This window comes from Exophiala oligosperma (genome assembly GCF_000835515.1).
Source record: "Exophiala oligosperma strain CBS 72588 unplaced genomic scaffold supercont1.2, whole genome shotgun sequence".
Classification (NCBI taxonomy): domain Eukaryota; kingdom Fungi; phylum Ascomycota; class Eurotiomycetes; order Chaetothyriales; family Herpotrichiellaceae; genus Exophiala; species Exophiala oligosperma.
Window position 1 is genome coordinate 841,135 of NW_015622819.1, and position 19,139 is coordinate 860,273.

General features: G+C 50.1%; 4 protein-coding genes across 5 annotated transcripts; all 4 read left to right on the forward strand.

The window, feature by feature from the left end:
* The first annotated feature begins 700 nt into the window (after positions 1–700).
* On the forward strand, positions 701–3,787 carry PV06_01775. 2 transcript variants are annotated; one of them, XM_016402404.1, is made up of 4 exons: positions 701–957; positions 1,013–3,079; positions 3,129–3,291; positions 3,343–3,787. In XM_016402404.1, the coding sequence occupies exons 2-4, from the start codon at positions 1,474–1,476 to the stop codon at positions 3,446–3,448; spliced, it is 1,875 nt and encodes a 624-aa protein (XP_016266301.1). In that variant the 5' UTR covers positions 701–957; positions 1,013–1,473; the 3' UTR covers positions 3,449–3,787. The 2 variants fall into 2 exon arrangements, with proteins under 2 accessions (XP_016266301.1, XP_016266300.1); XM_016402403.1 differs by having other exon boundaries at positions 701–3,079.
* A 411-nt stretch (positions 3,788–4,198) lies between these two features.
* PV06_01776 (vacuolar protein sorting-associated protein 1) lies at positions 4,199–7,556 on the forward strand (the record flags this gene model as incomplete). Its single annotated transcript, XM_016402405.1, has 5 exons — positions 4,199–4,566; positions 4,627–4,696; positions 4,772–4,866; positions 4,926–6,683; positions 6,741–7,556. The coding sequence occupies 5 exons, from the start codon at positions 4,199–4,201 to the stop codon at positions 6,907–6,909; spliced, it is 2,460 nt and encodes an 819-aa protein (XP_016266302.1). The 3' UTR covers positions 6,910–7,556.
* Positions 7,557–11,296: 3,740 nt separating this feature from the next.
* On the forward strand, positions 11,297–13,122 carry PV06_01777 (uncharacterized protein; the record flags this gene model as incomplete). Its single annotated transcript, XM_016402406.1, has 3 exons — positions 11,297–11,422; positions 11,477–11,605; positions 11,653–13,122. The coding sequence occupies 3 exons, from the start codon at positions 11,297–11,299 to the stop codon at positions 13,120–13,122; spliced, it is 1,725 nt and encodes a 574-aa protein (XP_016266303.1).
* A 2,977-nt stretch (positions 13,123–16,099) lies between these two features.
* On the forward strand, positions 16,100–18,863 carry PV06_01778 (uncharacterized protein). Its single transcript, XM_016402407.1, has 3 exons — positions 16,100–17,262; positions 17,314–17,484; positions 17,535–18,863. Exons 1-3 carry the CDS (start codon positions 16,211–16,213, stop codon positions 18,643–18,645), a joined length of 2,334 nt encoding a protein of 777 aa, XP_016266304.1. The 5' UTR covers positions 16,100–16,210; the 3' UTR covers positions 18,646–18,863.
* Positions 18,864–19,139: the final 276 nt, after the last annotated feature.

Below are 19,139 nucleotides of genomic sequence, written 5' to 3' on the forward strand. Positions count from 1 at the left end.
ATTGAGGCGCCTACTCAATCCTGCTGTTACTTTCTCTCTACAAGGCGAAAATGAAGTACCGATTTAGAGAGATAATGGATCGCTATCTGACAAACTGGTAACTATTTCATTAAATCTACAGTACTCAATGCCTTTAGGGTCGATAAGGTAACGAGCCATTCCTCCTTCGAAAATCTTCTTCTGGAATTCTCGTTATCACCTTCACGTGAAGCGATTCGTGAACGGTCATTCATACATGGTACATTGGCGATTCAACTCTTTCCGACCTTGAGGGCCATGCCACCAAAAGGCTGCTAAATGAAGCCAACATTCTCTTCCGATCTTAATGTTGAGTCTGGAACCATCATCGACTCATGACGACGGAAACGTGTCTGTTCTCTGCTGCGCGGGGTTCGAGCGTGCTTCAGCTCTTGGTCGTGGCCATGGCTCGAGAGGTTGCAGATAGTGGGAATTTTAGCAGGACTGAAACAGGGCCATGTGCCTATCGTAGACGCGATTGTAGATGGATTTGCGTGCCTGGCACCGTTCACCGACTCTGGACAGTCAAATGGTCGAAATGTCAGGCTCAAAGAAAGCACGGACAGCAAGGACAGCAAGACATGATGGCCTAGCTTAGTTAGCCTTGTCCTCGTACTTGGCCGCTCCGACTTAGCAGTGCATCATCCCTCCGACATGCCCCATCTCCATCTGTCATCTGCCTCTATGACCACCAGCGACTACAACTACCATTCTACAACACTCCCAACTCTCCGTATCTTATTCAATCTTGCATTGCTGGTTATCTTTGACCGAGTACTACTCCATCTTTGCATCGAGTCACTCAGCTGGAACTGCCCGTGTATCTGTCCCCTCTTTCTACGTCGTCGATCCTGCTGCATCCATTCGCGAGGCACTATCTTATCCTGGCCTCAATTCCCGCTTCCGCTGGTGCACAGGTTGCAGGGGCTATAAATGAATGTACATAACCACAAGCCTCACAGGCCTTGAAATTCCCCAGAATAACCCTCTGAAGAATCCATCTGCACCTTCGCCATCCAGGTGTGCCTTGAAGACAGTGGTCCCAACGATCCTGACTTAGATACCGGCGGCTTTGGCCGCCACCACGAGCTGGCAAACCACCATTCAACTGACGACAACCCAATCACTACCGACCACCCAACCATCTCGATCCCTCCTTCAAATACTTCCATCACAGATTCCTTTGCCCAATCCCCAATTTCACCTCCCAGTCCCTCAACCGAAACGTCGACGACGCAAGTGCCTCCCACTCTTTCCAACAACTCTATACCGAACCCACCACCTATAGAGCAGGTGCAGGATAGTCAAGAGCGGGGTCGACGAAGGAGACGGCGGTCATCCTCCCCAGAGCTCGGCCATCTGAGTGACGCATCTGCTGAAGCAGGTCCTTCCACTGATTCTCGCCCGAGACACACACACCCCCAGAGAAAGCGCAGGAGAACAAATAGACACAATATGAGAGTTAATGACAACTTAGGGCAAGCATACTCCAATGGTCATACCGCAAGCTCGAATGGTTCAACACCTCGGAAACCCTTACACAATGCTGTCAATGGACACCCCTCGACCAGTCTCAATGGATCAGCCCCACCCTTTGCCAACGGTGCAGTCAAGAAATCTTCCCTAGTACGATCAGGGACATATCGGGGTCATAACCGGGAGGAGGTTGTAAGAATCCTGGTTCAAGGTTTACTGGACATGGGTTACGCAAATGCCGCAGAATGCCTAAGCGAAGAGAGTGGCTATAATTTGGAGAGCCCTGCTGCGGCTGCATTCCGAAGCGCAGTCATGGCCGGCGCATGGTCGGATGCTGAAGCAATTCTACTGGGCTCGCCCCGAAGTGATATTGCGGAAGGCTCACTTATCGATGACGATCAAGATGGAGAAGGCTTAGTGCTTGCAGAAGGGGCCGACCGTGATCAGATGCTATTTTTGATTCGACAACAAAAGTTCCTAGAGCTTCTAGACAATCGAGATCTGAGCATGGCTCTCATGGTACTGAGGCAGGAATTAACGCCGCTGGGCCATGACGTCCATCAACTACATGCCCTCTCAACGCTTCTAATGTGTCCTCCTGAAGATCTGAGGACCAAGGCCCACTGGGGTGGCACTGTGGCAGAGTCACGCAAGATGCTGCTCCAAGATCTGTCTATGTCGATAGCCCCTTCTGTCATGATCCGAGACCACCGGTTGGCCGAGCTCTTCGACCAGATAAAGCAACATCAGATAAATCAGTGTTTATACCACAACACTTCAGTGGCCCCGTCACTTTACTCAGATCATCTTTGCGATCGAGACGACTTTCCCTCCCGTACATCGATCGAACTCCAAGATCATTCTGGGGAGGTATGGCACGTTCAGTTTTCCCACGACGGCACGAAGTTGGCGACCGCCAGCCAAGACCGGACTGTCAATGTATACGAAACTGTTACTTTCAAACGCATTCACGAATTCAAGCAACATACCGCAGAGGTCACTTACATCGCTTGGAGTCCAGATGACACGAAGATCATTTCTTGTTCCCAAGATGGCAAAGCTAGAGTATGGGATGTTGAGACCGGCAGGTTAACAGTCACACTGCAGCATAACTCTGAAGAGCCTTCTTATGGTATCACTGCTGCAGCATGGACTCCTGATTCGATGGGATTTGTGACGGCAAGTCATGATAGAAGTTGCCAACTCTGCTACTGGAGCCTTCTTGCAGAAGTGCCGGACACGCCCATTTATGTCTGGCCCGAGGGATTCCGAGTCCAGGACGTCGCAATCACAAATGATGGCCATTGGCTTGTTGCTCTCGATCCGCAGAACGTCATTCGGATTTTTGATTTGCATAACTATCGAGAGGAGCCTCCCATTAGGACTGCTGGCAAGATGACAAGTATCTCACTGAACCATGATGGCAGCATGGTCCTTGTGAACCTTGCATTGGGTGAGGTACAGATGATAGATCTTGTCACAAGAGATACTGTGCGCAGTTTTAAAGGGCAAAAGCAAGGCGAATTCGTGATTAGGAGTTGCTTTGGAGGAGCAGCAGAGAATTTCGTGGTCAGCGGCTCGGAAGGTGGGTCAATTGCACAAAGTCGTGTGCACTCTTACTGATTTTATCACAGATGGCCTTATATACGTGTGGCACAAGGAAAACGAAAATCTCATTGAGAAGTTGTCGGGGCATGGTCGAGGCGCTGGCGGCAAGGAATGTGTGACAACGGTTGACTGGAATCCTCGAGATGCATCAATGTTTGCGTCCGGAGGGGATGACCGTAAAGTGCGCATGTAAGTGGGCTTCAACTTATCTTAGAGACTCAAAACTGACTCAATCTTTAGCTGGTCGGCCGCACCACCTCCTGTCGATGGTCTTTCCAATATCCTGAACACACCTGTTGCACGTGGCGATTCGGGTCGGGTGAGTGCTATGAGATCAACGTTGTAAACACACAGGAAGGTAGTTAGTTCTGATGGAGTTTTCAGGGGGGAGTATAACATCATTCCAACCACGGTCTGCACAAGGTATAGAGTTTTGGATACAACATTGCATCTGAAGGAGTTCGTTTGCTGATGGCTCGCTATCCGCACCATCCACGGCACTGAGGGATTTGTCACGGGTCATGACGAGTCGATTATCATTTGCATCAGGCAAGCATTGTTCTGAATTCGTACAGGAAGAGGGATCTGGACAGCTGCCCTTCCTACAGGGACAAAGCATAGATTTAGCTCGATATTCTATATCTCACCTTCTATCTGCAACAATATCATAGCGTCTTCCTTCCCGTACCTGACTGGGCGTGAAGTAGATGGATAGCTCGTCCACCACAGCAAGAGCTGACGTGTCACAGGTTGTCGTGTTTCACCTTCACTCGTGTCTCACCCTTACCACGAGAGTCATTGAATGATGTAGGTCACTCACCAGTGCCCAACACCAGTTGCTTGTCAGATGTCCTGCAATGAGTTGAGATCTGAGAACCAGCTGATCTTACCCTACCCTTCTCAGGAAACGAGATTGGGAGGTGCCTGATCGCTTCGCCACAGTAATCAGCGCCGCATTTGCCATTCAAAGGCTGTAGCCTTGATGTAGTGCTCGATACTACGTAGGCGGCGGGATAATTTGGGTCTTCAGCTAGACTCATAGGGATTCTCTGTTTGCCATGCTGTATGCCTGTTGCCTTGGAGTGTGGGTGTCCCAATGACGCGTCCGGCACACTTTCCGTTTCTTTTCGGCCGCCAAGAAAGTGTGGTTGCTAGCGATGGTGCTGCTGTTGTTAGTGCAGCCCATAACACGCCTAAAGCCGGCGCAGGCGGACCCAAGTCACCAACTCCATCACCAACATCAACAGGCGCAGGTGCATCATCCCAAGTTCTGGCCAGCAGTGCGCAAACACCCATCACTCACAACACCACACAATCGACTTCCTTGCAAGAACAGCCTCTTGAAGTTGCTCTGCGTCGTTCTGCCACATTCAGTCTTGAGTCTGCACCTCCTATTCTTCTCGACAACAATCCTCTACCACTGTCATTTGCCCCAACCATGGCCGCACCGCCGGGGGGTTATTCGTGAGTGCCTGCTGATAGTCAACAAACCACATCTCGATCAACCAACTAATACTACAACAGAATTAACGTCAACGATCCGAGTCTGATCGCTCTCGTCAACAAGCTACAAGATGTGTTCACGACAGTGGGAGTATGCTTTCCCTTGATTCCGAACACTTGTTCACATGCCAGACTGGTTCAATGGAGCTGACCGTCATTGCCCTAGGTACAAAATCCCATAGATCTTCCACAGATTGTTGTGGTCGGATCGCAGTCAAGTGGAAAGAGTTCCGTGCTAGAAAACATTGTCGGGAGAGACTTGTAAGCCCAGCAGCCACTCTGGCCCATCCTTAGTTCCAATGACTAACTTGCGATTACAGTCTACCTCGAGGCTCCGGAATTGTGACGCGAAGACCCCTCGTCCTTCAACTGATCAACAGACCTCCTCCTGCAAAAATGCAATCGAATGGCGTCTCAGAAGAAGAACTAAAAAAGACCAGCGACAGCCAGGCCAATGTTGATGAGTGGGGAGAATTCCTCCACTTGCCAGGACAAAAATTCTTTGACTTCAATAAGATCCGTGACGAAATCGTGAAGGAAACAGAGGCGAAAGCGGGACGAAATGTTGGCATCTCGCCCGCGCCCATCAACTTGCGCATCTACTCACCCAATGTCCTCACTTTGACACTGGTTGATCTGCCAGGCTTGACAAAAGTGCCTGTTGGTGATCAGCCGCGCGATATTGAAAGACAGATCAAAGAGATGGTCCTCAAGCAAATATCGAAGCCCAATGCCATCATTCTCGCTGTCACCGCTGCAAATGTAGATCTAGCCAATTCGGACGGTCTGAAGCTTGCCCGAGAAGTCGATCCGGAGGGTCAGAGAACCATTGGTGTGCTAACCAAGATTGACTTGATGGACTCTGGAACCGATGTTGTCGATATTCTAGCCGGGCGAATCATCCCACTCAGACTAGGCTACGTACCCGTGGTCAACCGAGGCCAGCGGGACATCGAGAACAAGAAGAGGATAGACCTGGCTTTGAAAGCAGAGAAGGAATTCTTCGACAATCATCCTTCTTATCGTAACAAGGCCTCCTATTGCGGCACTCCATATCTGGCTCGAAAGCTGAATCTTATCTTGATGATGCACATCAAACAGACACTACCTGACATCAAAAACCGCATTACCGGTTCACTTCAGAAATACTCCCAGGAACTTGAGCAACTGGGGGCTGGAGATCTCCTCGGGAACAACAGCTCAAACATTGTCCTCAATATCATTACCGAGTTTGCCAACGAATACAGAACCGTTCTCGAGGGACATAGCCAGGAATTATCCAGCAACGAACTTTCTGGTGGCGCCAGAATTTCGTTCGTCTATCATGAACTATACTCGAATGGCATCAAAGCCATCGACCCTTTTGAACAGGTCAAGGACATTGATATTCGGACAATGTTGGTCAATTCTTCAGGTTCATCGCCTGCACTGTTCGTGGGTACTACTGCATTCGAAATTATTGTTAAGCAACAAATCAAACGACTTGAAGAACCATCATTGAAATGTGTGTCGCTGGTCTTCGACGAACTCGTACGCATTTTGCAACAGTTGCTTACGAAACAACTCTTCCGACGATATCCTCAGCTGAAAGAAAGATTCCATGGAGTTGTGATTGCATTCTTCAGGAAAGCCATGGAACCAGCGAATAAACTGGTCAAGGATCTAGTTGCAATGGAAGCCTGCTACATCAATACCGGACATCCTGATTTCTTGAACGGTCACCGTGCTATGGCCATTGTCAATGAAAGGCATAATGCCACCAAGCCCACTCAGGTGGATCCAAAGACTGGCAAACCACTTCCCCCCTCGGTTCCGCCGCGGGCCAACTCACCAGGTCTTCCCACTGACGGTACAGACACCAATTCGGGCTTCTTTGGGTCATTCTTTGCAAGTAAGAACAAGAAGAAGATGGCCGCAATGGAGCCTCCTCCCCCCACTCTAAAGGCCAGTGGAACACTTTCAGAGCGTGAAAACCAAGAAGTTGAAGTCATCAAGCTCTTGATCAACAGCTACTTCAACATTGTCCGAAGGACCATGATCGACATGGTCCCTAAAGCTATCATGCTGACTCTTGTACAGTAAGTAAATTGGTTCAGGGCTGACATTTAAATCATGCCGTGCTTACAATCATCTAGGTTCACAAAAGACGAGATGCAGCGAGAACTCCTTGAACAAATGTACAGAGCACAAGAACTTGACGAACTTTTGAAGGAAAGCGACTACACTGTCAGACGACGGAAAGAGTGCCAGCAAATGGTGGAGAGTTTGAGCAAGGCCAGTGAGATTGTTAGCCAGGTGCAATAGATTGGCATGTGAATGAATACTACAGCGGATTATGAAAATTCGAACACACCAAACCCTCTTTTCCCACCACAATCGACATCCCAGGTCTGTTGCTGTTGAAACGATGAGCGATGTCTGCGCGACTGCATGTCCGAGATATGCATGCTTGATCCGGGACTCACGAATTCGGATGAATGACGTTAGCCGGGCACGTTGGAAGGAAGGTAAACCCGGAGTGGACGACAATGGTGTTTGGTTTTGTTGATTTGTCCTCCACTGTTTTCCTCTTTGGCACGCAAGAAATCGTACCTTTTTCCCTTTTCTCCTCCGGGGGTTGAGATGAATATTTTTTGATAGAGTAGAAACATGCGATGGACCATTGCGAATCTTGTAGCGGTGGTGTTGGGACGAATGGGGGGAGGGAGTGGCTCCTTTCAGCGCATCTGAGCGTTGATAACTTGCCTAGGGTACCTTGGGGCTAGTTACTTGTCTTCGCCTTGTCTCTTTCTATAAACCCAATATTAGGGGTCGACAGAGAGAAGTTTGAAGAAAGAAACAGTCATTGTAACAGACAACAATCTTGACCCAATTGAAGTCATTACGGATTACGTTGTTGAATGGGTGAATAAGTTTCCTGGACTCGTAGAATGTTAATCCTACCTGTAGGCAGTTATCTTCCTCGTTCACACACCCGGGTGTTCCTATTTATCTTGTTCTCTGGACTTGCAATCTATACCTATCTACTGAAATTGAAATCCGCCAAGTGAAAGTGGATTGTCCAACACGGACTCTGACTGGCCTCGTCGCCTTTTTTTGGTTGGGTCACTCGTGAAAGTTTTTTACCATCACTGGCGAGACATCAAACATCAAGAATCGCAATGTACGATCGAACCGCACCCAACAAGGTCGGTGAGAGGTCTCGTTCGGCGAGACACAATTCCCTCCCCACCCAGGCCTTCCAACCCTCGGGACAAACCATGCGGGCCGCGTGCAGGTTGAGACACGCAAACAAGGAACCGAGAGGTTTCCAACACCGGCCCGGCTCGGCCGACATGCAGAGTCGACGACCCGCGTCGACGGCGGCCGCAGCGTCGTCGTGGGTGTCGACCTGGAGTCGTCTCAGGCCCTTGGTCACCACGATCAAGGTGCGCCAGAATATGGAAAGGGCTTCGGCCAGTCGGATATCACGAAACATGTAGCACGTCTCTGGACCGGTCTCGTTGGTACTTGGGCCCGCACCCGTATCTGTGCACGTCGTGGATGTGGATGTGGATGTGGAACCAGCAGGCATGTCCTCCTGCCGCCGCCGTCTCGACGAGTGACATTCGACTCGGACGACCAGATTGCTGTGTGTTACAAAGTCCCTGACGTTGTTGAGAATACGGCTCAGTCGGTCTCGAAGAGCGAGGGCCGAGTGAAGCGTTTCTTCACGTAGGTCGTCGGACAGCCCGATAAAACCCCGAACGCTGCGGATGAAGGCTGGGAGTTTTGTGTAGGTGTGCAGAATACTCGCCTCCAGCCGGTCGACGGTCCATGAGCTAGGGATCTTGTATTCCAGCCTATCCCAGATGGGAGAGTCGATGAAGCATGGCTTGTCGAGAAGGATGGATTTGAAGACCTGATTGCGGAAAACACATGGTTGTCAGATTATCCTAGGGGTACCCCTGGGGTTTCCGAGGGAAAAAAATCACTTACAATGGTAGGAACATGAGCATAAAACAGTTGTAACTCGAACCTCGAATTTATTCTTTCCGGCCCAAATGATCTGAGGATGGCAGTTGCTCCATCCGCGTGCGAAAGGAAGTGCTGGTTGTTGTCCTGAAGGTCTTCATCTATGACCTGTTTTGAAGTCGTCAATGAATATTCAACAATACAACCCACAAAAAACAGTAGGCTCAAGTCTCCTGCTGAAAAGCACCAAAAGTGGCAACACGTACCTCCAAAGAATGCAAGATGAGGGCAGAACATAATGTCGCCGGTTGCATTCTCGTTTCGTCATTGTCGAGCTGGACCTGTAGGAGTTTGAGGGCGTGTCCGTACTTCTGAAGTTGTCTCCTCGAGGACGGTTGTGAGGTCGGCAGACACTGTCGAGAGGTCAAGAAGCATTCCAGAACGGCATCCATGCATTTGCTGTGTCCGACTTGGACCGGGAGCTCTTCAAAATACTCTCCAAAGTAGAGTATGGAGAAGCCAATGCCATTCGAACCGCCGAGGGTGTGTATGAGCTGTCCGGCCAGAAGCGTGGCCGGTGAACTGGGCAAAGAGACAGCAATCATGGAAATAGATGGGGAGCCAGCGGATGACATGGTATAGTTCTCGCTGGCTTCAACGTCGTCCGAAGATCCGTCGGTGACGCGGAAGTAGTTGAAACATCCCCCTTGATTCGAGCCGCGCTTTCGCCTCCCGTAGTTGAATATCGGTTCCTTGAATTTGAATGCCTTTGGTCGAGAAGGTAGCTTGACCGTGCCTTCATCCGGTATGGGTACTCGTTTCTGGTTCAGGGGTACAAATTCAAATTCATTTGCCCACCCAGTACATTCACGCCGTGAGATCTCACAGTCTACAAAGAGAGGTGTCAGAAATGGGGGTTATCATGGAGAGGCGAGTCTCAAAAAAAAGGCGGCGATATACGGAGGCATTGCGGACGACGCTCGTCACACTGAGAATAAAAACATGTCAGTGATGATCGTTTGATATCAGGCCATACAAATGTAGAAAACATGTTCACATACCTTGATCTTTCTCTTCCTACACGTCAAGCAGCCTTTTCTTCTACCGCCTGCCATTTTTATCCATCGTCCATGCCAATCACATCAACCTCCGCAGGTGAAGTAAGTATATATATGAATGAAATCTACAGCTGCAAGACCCGGAGCTGAAGTCCAAATCGTCTTGATTAACGGGCTGCCACACGCGGAGAACCATGTTAAGGCCTCATGAAATCATACTCTAGATAATGGGATTCGTGCACCTTTGCGTCTGGTTCCTTGGTAAGCCATTGGAGAACGAGTTGTAAGCGTTCATCCAAACAATCAATGGTCGGTCATTTGGCTTGACCATACAATCCTTGGCCGAGACGAGCCATGCTCAAGACATGGGTCCTTTGCGGGCGGTTCGTCCTTGGTTTCCTACTTGAGTAAGGTAGATTGGAGACGGCGTCCCTCTATCAACAATCACACCGTACTGGAGAGAGAAAAGGAGGGGGCCGACAGAGGAGTGCCGAGGAGCACTCATACCTGTCCTCGAATCAATCACACCGTACTTACCAAACCTGAAGTGGCTATATGTCGATCGTAGATGTTGTGATCTACCCTGCGCCCAGTAATGATGCCCACCGGGTTACATTCCGTGTTGATCGAAGGGCAGCTCGTAGTTTGGAAGCAGAAGCCTGCATAAGTTCTCTCGCATAGCTGGGTGTAAGGTTACATGAGGAGTTCGCATTCTGGCTGCCGTCAGGACCATGTCAAAATGCAATTCCCTGTAGCTGAGACCCGAGTATAGGGCTGTGCTCGAAGGAGTCTCAGCCCTAATGCACATATGATCGCATTATTTTGTTCTAGCAGCGCGACCTCGTGATGCTGGCACGATTGCCGATGTCTGGGATGCCAATTGCAGTCCATCAAGGACACTCCTACTGTTGGGCTTTCAGACATAAGGACGCCCGAGGAAGCAATCTTGGGCTGAATGTTTTAGGAACCGAGGTAGATAAGGTCTTTTCTCGTTTCTCGATTCCGTTTTCAACAGGTGAGAAAGTACCATGACTTTGCGTCCCTCTTCATTGACAATAATGACCATATCACTGAGCAATAGGATGGCACTGTAGAAGGCTTTTAAGATGATACTTGCCAAATACTGTGTTCTCAGTACGGCCTGACAAAGCTCGGAGATGTTCTCAGCGGGCTTCAGCGGTGAGCCGCAATAATACGTGGAGATTGGGGACAAGAGCCTCCTTTTGGCCCGCCCGCCCAGAGAAAAGATTCACCGGCTTACAGAGGACTTACCTAAGGTGCGGCAAGTGCCCCTAACTAAAGAACTAGCTACTCCGAGTTGGTGCCTGGACCGCCCCCATGGTTGACCGATTGGGCCCGCAATCTCGATCTCTAAAGAGCGTTGATAAGCATTATGGAGAGGGGCAGATCTCCTCTGGCAGGTGCTTGTGCCTTGCTCGCAACTTAACCGACAGAGCCTCCACCAACCTCGCAACAGCCTGTTGGGGAAAATGCTACATCATCACCTGGAAAAACAGGCGATTTTCATGAATTCTCCCGGATCTGCGTCTGCAACCTCGGACAACATGGGCTTCTGATGATGGCGGCCACTCTTCAAGGCCCATGACGCCCTCTTCTACAGGCTTCTTTGTTCCTGCACCCTTCAGCGCATGTGCCGACACTGACCAGAAGCCACCATTATGCGGTGGTCACTTCGGCTTGTCGCAGCTGCTCTTGCGGCATCGTACCTTGGGATCGGAGTTCAAGCGCAAGGTCCAGCCCCAGTGAACACCAATCGCACGGGGCCGCTCTCCCAATACAAATCTGTAAGTCGACTCCAGGATGACTCGAGAGACGGCTCGTTGCTGATCCTGGATTAGAGACCTGATATCTACGCGCCTTTTCTCAACATCTCTCTGTTTGATGAAGACGCCGTGACTCCAGGATATATTTTCATGGGACCGTATCAGACATTTCAAGAGGCGGTATATATCTACGACAATAGAGGAGTGAGTGGCTGCCTGTAAGGCTACAGGTACGGAACTAATGATCGCAGAACCTGGTATGGAGTGGCTTTGCTGAGACGGGAGGGGGTCCGTCGCATAATTTCCACGTCTGTTCGATCAACGGCACGGAAAATCTCTGCTTTATTACAGCTGCCCAGAACGTCGGTTATGGTCGAGGTTATGCCGTGGTATTGGATAATACCCTGACCACGCACACGTCTGTTCGCTCACAAAGCGGCTTGGCCAATTTCGATGAACACGAGTTCAACGTGCTCGATGATGGAGATTCATCTTTATTCACGCTCTACAACCCTGAACATCATGATCTGTCTGCCTATAATGTCTCCGGGCAGGGGTGGCTGATGAACTGCTATTTCCAGCACCTCGAACTCGGGACTAACAAGCCCATTTTCGAGTGGTCTGCCATAGACCATGTCACTCTCAATGAAACGTTTGTCAAACCGCTCGGGAGTGAGGTGGCGGGCGATGGACTCACGCCGACTAGTCCATGGGACTATTTTCATATCAACAGCGTCGACCAATATGCGAACGGAGATTATCTCGTATCCGCACGCCATACATGCACACTTTACAGGGTATCTGGGCAAGACGGACACATTATCTGGAGGCTCGGTGGCAGCTTTTCTGACTTTGCATTTCCTCCTGGCCTCAATTTCAGCTTTCAACATGATGCCAGAATTAGGGAGGAGAACAAGACGACGACCATCATTTCCCTCTTTGACAACGCCTCAAATGGTTACAATCAGACGTCTAGATATTCCTCAGGTTTGATCCTGAAGCTGGACCACACCCGAAACACCGTCTCCCTTCTCAAGCGATTTATAGCCCCCGATGAATTCGTGTCGGCCTCCCAAGGCAATGTCCAGCTGATGGCTAAGGACTGGCGGACTGCGAACGCTTTCCTTGGCTGGGGTTCGAATGCTTTTATATCTGAGTATACCTCTGATGGCAGGATGGTCCAGCAAGGCCACTTCGCGACCACAGGATCTATGAATTACCGCGCCTTCAAGAACAACTTCACGACCGACCCGACAGATGCCCCTGCTCTGTACACCTATGCCCACAATGACAGTGCTCCAACTTCGTACTGGATGAGCTGGAACGGAGCGACAAAGGTTGCCCAGTGGCGAATTTACTCTGCCTCGGAGCGTAACGGCCCCTGGACCGTTATCGACACGGTCAAGAAGGCAGGCTTTGAAACGACTTTCACCGCGCCCAAATATCATTCCTGGAGTATTGTTGAAAGTATCGACGCGAAAGGAAACCCCCTAAAGAACTGCACCAGGGCGATAAGGACGTTCGTGCCTGGGCCAGTACTTGCCGCGAAATGTGACAGCTCTGGATGCCCAACTGCGGTGAAGTCATCGGCAAGTACTCCAACGACGAGCTCATCATCTGCATCTAGCTCGAGTGCTGCTGCATCAAAGTACAAACGAGACGGCATGACTAGCGAGCTAGGTGTGGTTGCTATGTTTGGCATGGGCTGGCTCCTGGGCTAACCGCAACCAAACCTCAACAGTTCAGCTGCCTCGACTTATCATCTAATAGCATTAAAAATACAATTATCACTCGTTCATTATAGTATAGTTAATATTTTCTTACGGTTGCATGTTAAGTATATCTCTATAATCAGTAATGTTGAGATAGATGAATAGAGAATTGTAACCTGAGTAGATCTATACAGAGACTTGATAGAGTGAATCTGTTGTTGTTGTTGTTGTTGTTGTTGTTGTAGGATCTATATTGTCATATTTAGCGGTTCAGGTTTAGTCGAGCATTGATATTCTCTTATTGTTGTACACCAAGTACACCTCCATAACTAGTAATACTGATATAGATGAATAGAAAATCGAATTCTGCGTACTAGATCTATACGGAGATATCATGAAATAGAAGGGTTGTTGTTGTTGCAGGATCCCATGTTATCACATTTGGTCGGTTCGAAGTGTCGAGTGTTGCGCATATTGTAAGAATCTAAGGTTTTTACGGAATTTTGCAAAGCACAATACTGGCATACATATTGAATGCATAGAATCACAAACCCGTGCGAGGTTTTCCATCTACCCAAGGATGATCTCAACGCACAATCTCCATCATAAACAACTTTCAAGGTTGACCACAATAGGTATCAGCAAGCTGAGGGAGACGATGAAGGTGCCTATCAAGAGAGAACGAGACAGGATCGGAAGCAGAGAGTAATTTCGACAGAGCCCAACTCGTCCGACTCGCTTGACTTCCTTCTCACCACGTTTTCCCCTGCCCTGAAGTGGAAAATGATCATCCAATTTCCAGCCGTGCGGTCGCCTTGATGGGGTCGAGTCAGATCTCTCACCCAAGTCCGAGGATCCCAAGGAGAGCACTTGTAAAAATGCTTGTCCGAAGTCAAGCAAACGAAGCATCATGGAGTGGTAGGAAAGGCGAAATTGGATGGAGACGAAAAGGGGAATCGCTCGATATGAACCGACTTTGATTGGCTTCCTCCTCGCTTTGGGGCGGTAACCCTCAAGGCCCTGAAAGATTTAGCGGCTCATCATCACGTCCGCTGGGAAAGGGTTTGGCCAGAGCACGGAGAATCGGCTGTTGATGGCGGCGAGCGGGTCATCTCGTATGTAGAGAATACGAGTCGTAGGTAGAAATACGGAGTAAGTCGTGCTGCTGTCAAGCTTCTCCTCGCGTGGCATTGGTTGATCTGCCAGAGGACTCCTGCACGTGTAGTTTACGACTTCGAGTCTATTGTTCGGCGTGCTCAGCACCCTCACAATCTCATGGCAAAGTCCCTGTGTGTATGTTTCATAGTGGTCAGTATCATGAATGGCATCCTTTTCCGCGTCGGCGGGAAGGATCTTTGTTCGAGATCGCCTGGGACCCATGTGCGGATGCCTACATGCTCCCGAAGTAGACACGGGCGGCCTCTAAAAGGGCCAGGGGTTGCAATAGCGCCCGGAAGGCTGCGTGGTGGAGATGAAGCATCCGTATTATTCTCCGTACCTTTTCGTAAAATAAGCATCGTCAAGCTATTCGAGTCAAAGGCGGTTTCCACTCGAGGGCAAAAACCCAGACGCGTCTGCACACAATAGTTACGTAAGGTACTCCGTATGGTATTCAAAGATGGGACAGCGGGAAGGGTTTGATTACTTGTTCATGTCGAGGGAATTGGGAGACTGGTCGATTTTGAAGGATTGATGGCTGTACTCTGTAGTTGAGATGGAACAGGTCAAAATGACGTTTGCTTTGAGCGTTGGGAGTGACACAAGAATAGCCCGTGCTCATATTCGAGTGATGGTGGCAGTGGCCTCCAGATCTTGAAGGTGTCACTGGGCGGGAGCAGCCATGAAGGGAGACAGGTCAAGGATCTGTACGGAGTACACAATGCGCCAGTAGTTGGTATGGGGTGTTACAAAGTAACAAGGTACCACGGGAGGTACGGATTGAGTGACAGTGATAGTGACAGTGACACGAATACATGCTGTGCCCAACGCGTCTCCGTACAATTATTCCCATGGTGTTTGGTAGACGGTATTCTACCTGCGCCTCGTATCCGCACAATACCTGCGCCTAGGAGTATTTTCCCCACTAGAAATGCTCTATCTTTTGTTCTTTTTTTTTGGTGTGTGGTTTGTTCTCATCGTCATCCTAATCAATGACATTGCTCATTAGCCATGATTCCGTATCATCCTCTGCTATTTCGTAATTATCATCAATATCTCATCTCAACAAAGTCGTATTCGAAATTTCTTTTTTTTGTCTTTTCGCGTCTAGCCTGATCACCCAAAGCCTCACATCATCATCTCGCATCAACCAATCCTCCCTGACTCCTTATTTGATCCATCCGCCGTCGTCCTCTTGCCCCTGTTTCGACTCTCGCTTCGACTTCGGTATCTAACTCCGTACGGAGTGTCATCTTGGTTACTATTGGCTCTGGTCCTCCTCTCTACCCGTCCCAAGCAGCTCAAGAATCATAAGCTCATATCTAATTTCCACCGGCGCAACAGGTAGCGACAATCCAGACTCCACCACATCTCGCTTTATTCCTATTCCATCCTCGATGCCCCTGAAAGGCTGAAAGCTTCGTGATTGCTTCGCTGCGCTTGACACGCTTTAACATTTTAGTCCCTGGGATGTGGCCTCGCCTATGCTTCCCCTACGACCGTCTTGTCATGTCCGCTCCACGGTGGTGTGGCTGGCTTGGACGTCGTATTCAAAGATTACCTCTACATTACACGGATGAGCTCCGGAGACCACACCTCGCTCAGGAGCTCGTTCTCTTACCCAGACGCGCTCGATGTTTGTCTACTCTCCACTGGGCTAAACTGAGACACAAGTCCACCAGAAGACTGTACCATCACTGCGTACCATGTCGGCGTCCGAACTCTCAAACGCTCGTGGCTTGCATGCGTTCTGGTGGCTCCGTCAGGCTGACCACAGACCTCCCGATTGAGATGGGGATGGCTCGAGAAGGTCGAGGTAATTGATATACTCTCTCCGTCCGCTTCCCATGCTGTTGCTTGTTCTCTCCTCCCACGCCCTACTGCTTACCAAGTCACTCTTTTTGTTGCAAGCTTGTTAGCTTGCGTCCATTCGTTCACCATGCGTTCTGTTTCTCTTTTCCTTACCTCTGCCGCTTTCGGCCTTGCGAGAGCAACCTATAGCGAGGCCGATGTGACCGTCACCGTCACCTCGACCCGAGTTCACAGTATCTGCCCTGCAACTACCATCACCACCTGTGCCGCCCCTTCGACCATCAATGCTGGATCGACCAAGCCGACCACTATCAACAGCGCGGATCTTAGCAGCGCCGAGAACAACTGGGCCTCGCAGTGGGAAAACCAGAAGACCAACTATGTTGGTCCCTGGAATGACTGGAGCATAAGTGCTTCGGGCCCTGGTCTGCCAACTTCAGTGCCCACGACATCAGGCTCCGAATCGACTACTACCTGGGGAAACGGTGGCCAGCCAACTGGCAGTACCACCTTGGCCACAGGCTCATACTCGCCACCAGCACATGGTTACAACACGACCAGCACTACCGGATCCTTGGCTTCGACCACATCTGGATCCCCGACCTCGACAACCTCAAGCAGCTTCACTGGATGCCCAACCTACACTCCTGCCCATAACGCCTCGGATATCTGCAACAGCGCAGCCGACCGATCCAAGTGGTGCGGAGGTCAGGACATCAGCTCCAACTGCTACACAAATGGCTTCAAGACTGGCAGAACTGTCAGGTACACCTTGACCATTGACAACACCACCATGAGCTTTGACGGAACTGCACCCAAGGTCGCTTTGACCGTGAATGGCCAAGTGCCAGGCCCTGTCATCGAGGCAAACTGGGGTGACATGGTTGAAGTCACTGTCATTAACAACCTGCATGACAATGCCACGTCCATCCATTGGCACGGTATCCGCCAGCTTGGCACGAACGACCAAGATGGTGTCCCCGGTGTCACTGAATGTGCTGTTGCTGGATATGGTGGCTCTCGCACTTACACCTGGCTTGCATCTTCCTACGGTACTTCTTGGTACCACAGCCACGCTCTGGCTCAATACGGAGATGGTGTTCGTGGCCCCATCGTCATTCACGGTCCTGCCACCGCAAACTACGACATTGATATGGGAACGGTCATGATTGATGACACGTAAGTCGAGACTTTAATTCAAACGTGTCCAGTGCGCTAACATCTCTGTAGCTTCGCCAATGCCGTCGGTACCCAAGCTGATCTCATCACCCACTACGGCCCAGGTGGTTCTTTCAACACCCTCTTCAACGGAAAGAACATCAACCCAGTGGGACCTGGTGGCAAACCATTCGAGTGGACTGTGACACCTTGCCGCAAACACTTGTTCCGCATCATTAACAGGTCAGTGCCTCTCTGGATATCGTGACTCAGTGAAACTAACAAGTCGACAGCTCTTCTCAGAACATGTACGTGGTTGGTTTTGACGCACACAACTTGACTGTTATTGCTGCCGATTTTGTCCCGATTGTGCCTTACACCACCCCATACCTCAACATCGGCATTGGCCAGCGTTACGATGTCATCGTCGAGATGAACCAACCTATTGGAAGCTACTACGTCCGTGCTGTCATTCAGACCGGATGTCCCTCTGGTGGTGCCAACTCTGGTCTGGGTACGGCAAACGCCATCATGAACTACCAGGGTTCAAACTCAACTCCAGTCACCAACACGCCCATCACCAACGTCACCGCGGCCAGCTGTATTGACGAGCCCCTTGCATCATTGGTGCCTTACGTTTCTCTCCCTGCCGGTGACTCGGACAAGTTCCAATCATCTAGCCAAACTCTCCCAGCGGGTCAGGTCACTCAAGTCCAAACCAGCTCAGATGGTGTTGTGTACCAGTGGTTCCTCAACAACGGTGTCATGAACGTCAACTACAGCCTGTCCACTTTGGAAATGTTGGACTCTGGAGCCAACAGCAGCACCTTCAGCAACCCGGTTGTTCTTGACCAGGCCAACGAATGGGTTTACTTTGTCATCCAGAACCAGTTCTTCGCATCCCACCCGATGCATATTCACGGCCACGATGTCTCAGTCCTCGGCACAGGCACTGGACCTTGGAGCAGCGACCTGACCTCGACCTTGAACTTCAAGAACCCTATGCGCCGTGATACTGTCATGCTCACAGGTTCTGCCGGACCTGGACACCCTGCCGGTTACACTGTCATTGGTTTCCAGACCGACAACCCAGGCGCGTGGGTGATGCACTGCCACATTCTGTGGCACGTCGACGATGGTCTTGCTTTGCAGTTTATCGAGCGACCTGATGATATCGTCAAGGCTGCTTACACTTCCAAGCAATCCTTCAAGGACGAGTGCTCTGCCTTGAGAAGCTACCAGGCCGCCAACCCTCAATCTGTCAGAACCGAGGGTGAATCGGGTATGAAGAAACGTACTACTTTGGAAGCCCTTGGTGCGTCCAACAAGCTCTATGCTGGCTTGAAGAGACACACCGGTCACAGCCACAAGAGATACGCTGGTCACCGCTTCCACGGCTACTGAAGAAAAAACGAGTCCATGATCAAGATGGGTAATTCGCATGCAGCACTCAAAGCAAGCAAGTAATCGGAGGAGTACACTAATGGACGCATGTACACTAGTCTACCTTATTTTTCGTCAGTTCATGTCCAATTCTTGTTCCATGTAGAACTTGAGTTATCTTTTTGAACATTGGGTGATGGGTTGTAGTCTCATTGCCATTTATGGTGCTCGCTTTGTATCTTGGAAAAGTTGTCTTTTGCAGTCTGCATTGATGTTTGTGTTGACAGTGAAAACGTGCCCATGAAACATCATACGACTTGCCCGATTCGAAGTATGATGGTTGATGACCTTGTTCTCCAATAGAAATGGCTGTTGTACTGCTGACTATGAAACCCCATGCGAGGGACACGAGTATGTGAGCACGGGCGGTAAGTCGAGCCCATTGAACCCCATTTTGTTTGGGATGTGGAGGCAGTCCAGCCATCAATTCTGGCACCCATTCAACCCATCATCCC

Excerpts from the sequence above, each read along its gene's own strand:
- PV06_01775 (XM_016402403.1), top strand. The coding sequence starts at position 1,474 with ATGAGAGTTAATGACAACTTAGGGCAAGCATACTCCAATGGTCATACC. Across the intron at positions 3,080-3,128 it reads CGTGGTCAGCGGCTCGGAAG|ATGGCCTTATATACGTGTGG; the intron begins GTGGGTCAATTG and ends ATTTTATCACAG. Across the intron at positions 3,292-3,342 it reads GATGACCGTAAAGTGCGCAT|CTGGTCGGCCGCACCACCTC; the intron begins GTAAGTGGGCTT and ends CTCAATCTTTAG.
- PV06_01778 (XM_016402407.1), top strand. The coding sequence starts at position 16,211 with ATGCGTTCTGTTTCTCTTTTCCTTACCTCTGCCGCTTTCGGCCTTGCG. Across the intron at positions 17,263-17,313 it reads ACGGTCATGATTGATGACAC|CTTCGCCAATGCCGTCGGTA; the intron begins GTAAGTCGAGAC and ends ACATCTCTGTAG. Across the intron at positions 17,485-17,534 it reads TTGTTCCGCATCATTAACAG|CTCTTCTCAGAACATGTACG; the intron begins GTCAGTGCCTCT and ends ACAAGTCGACAG.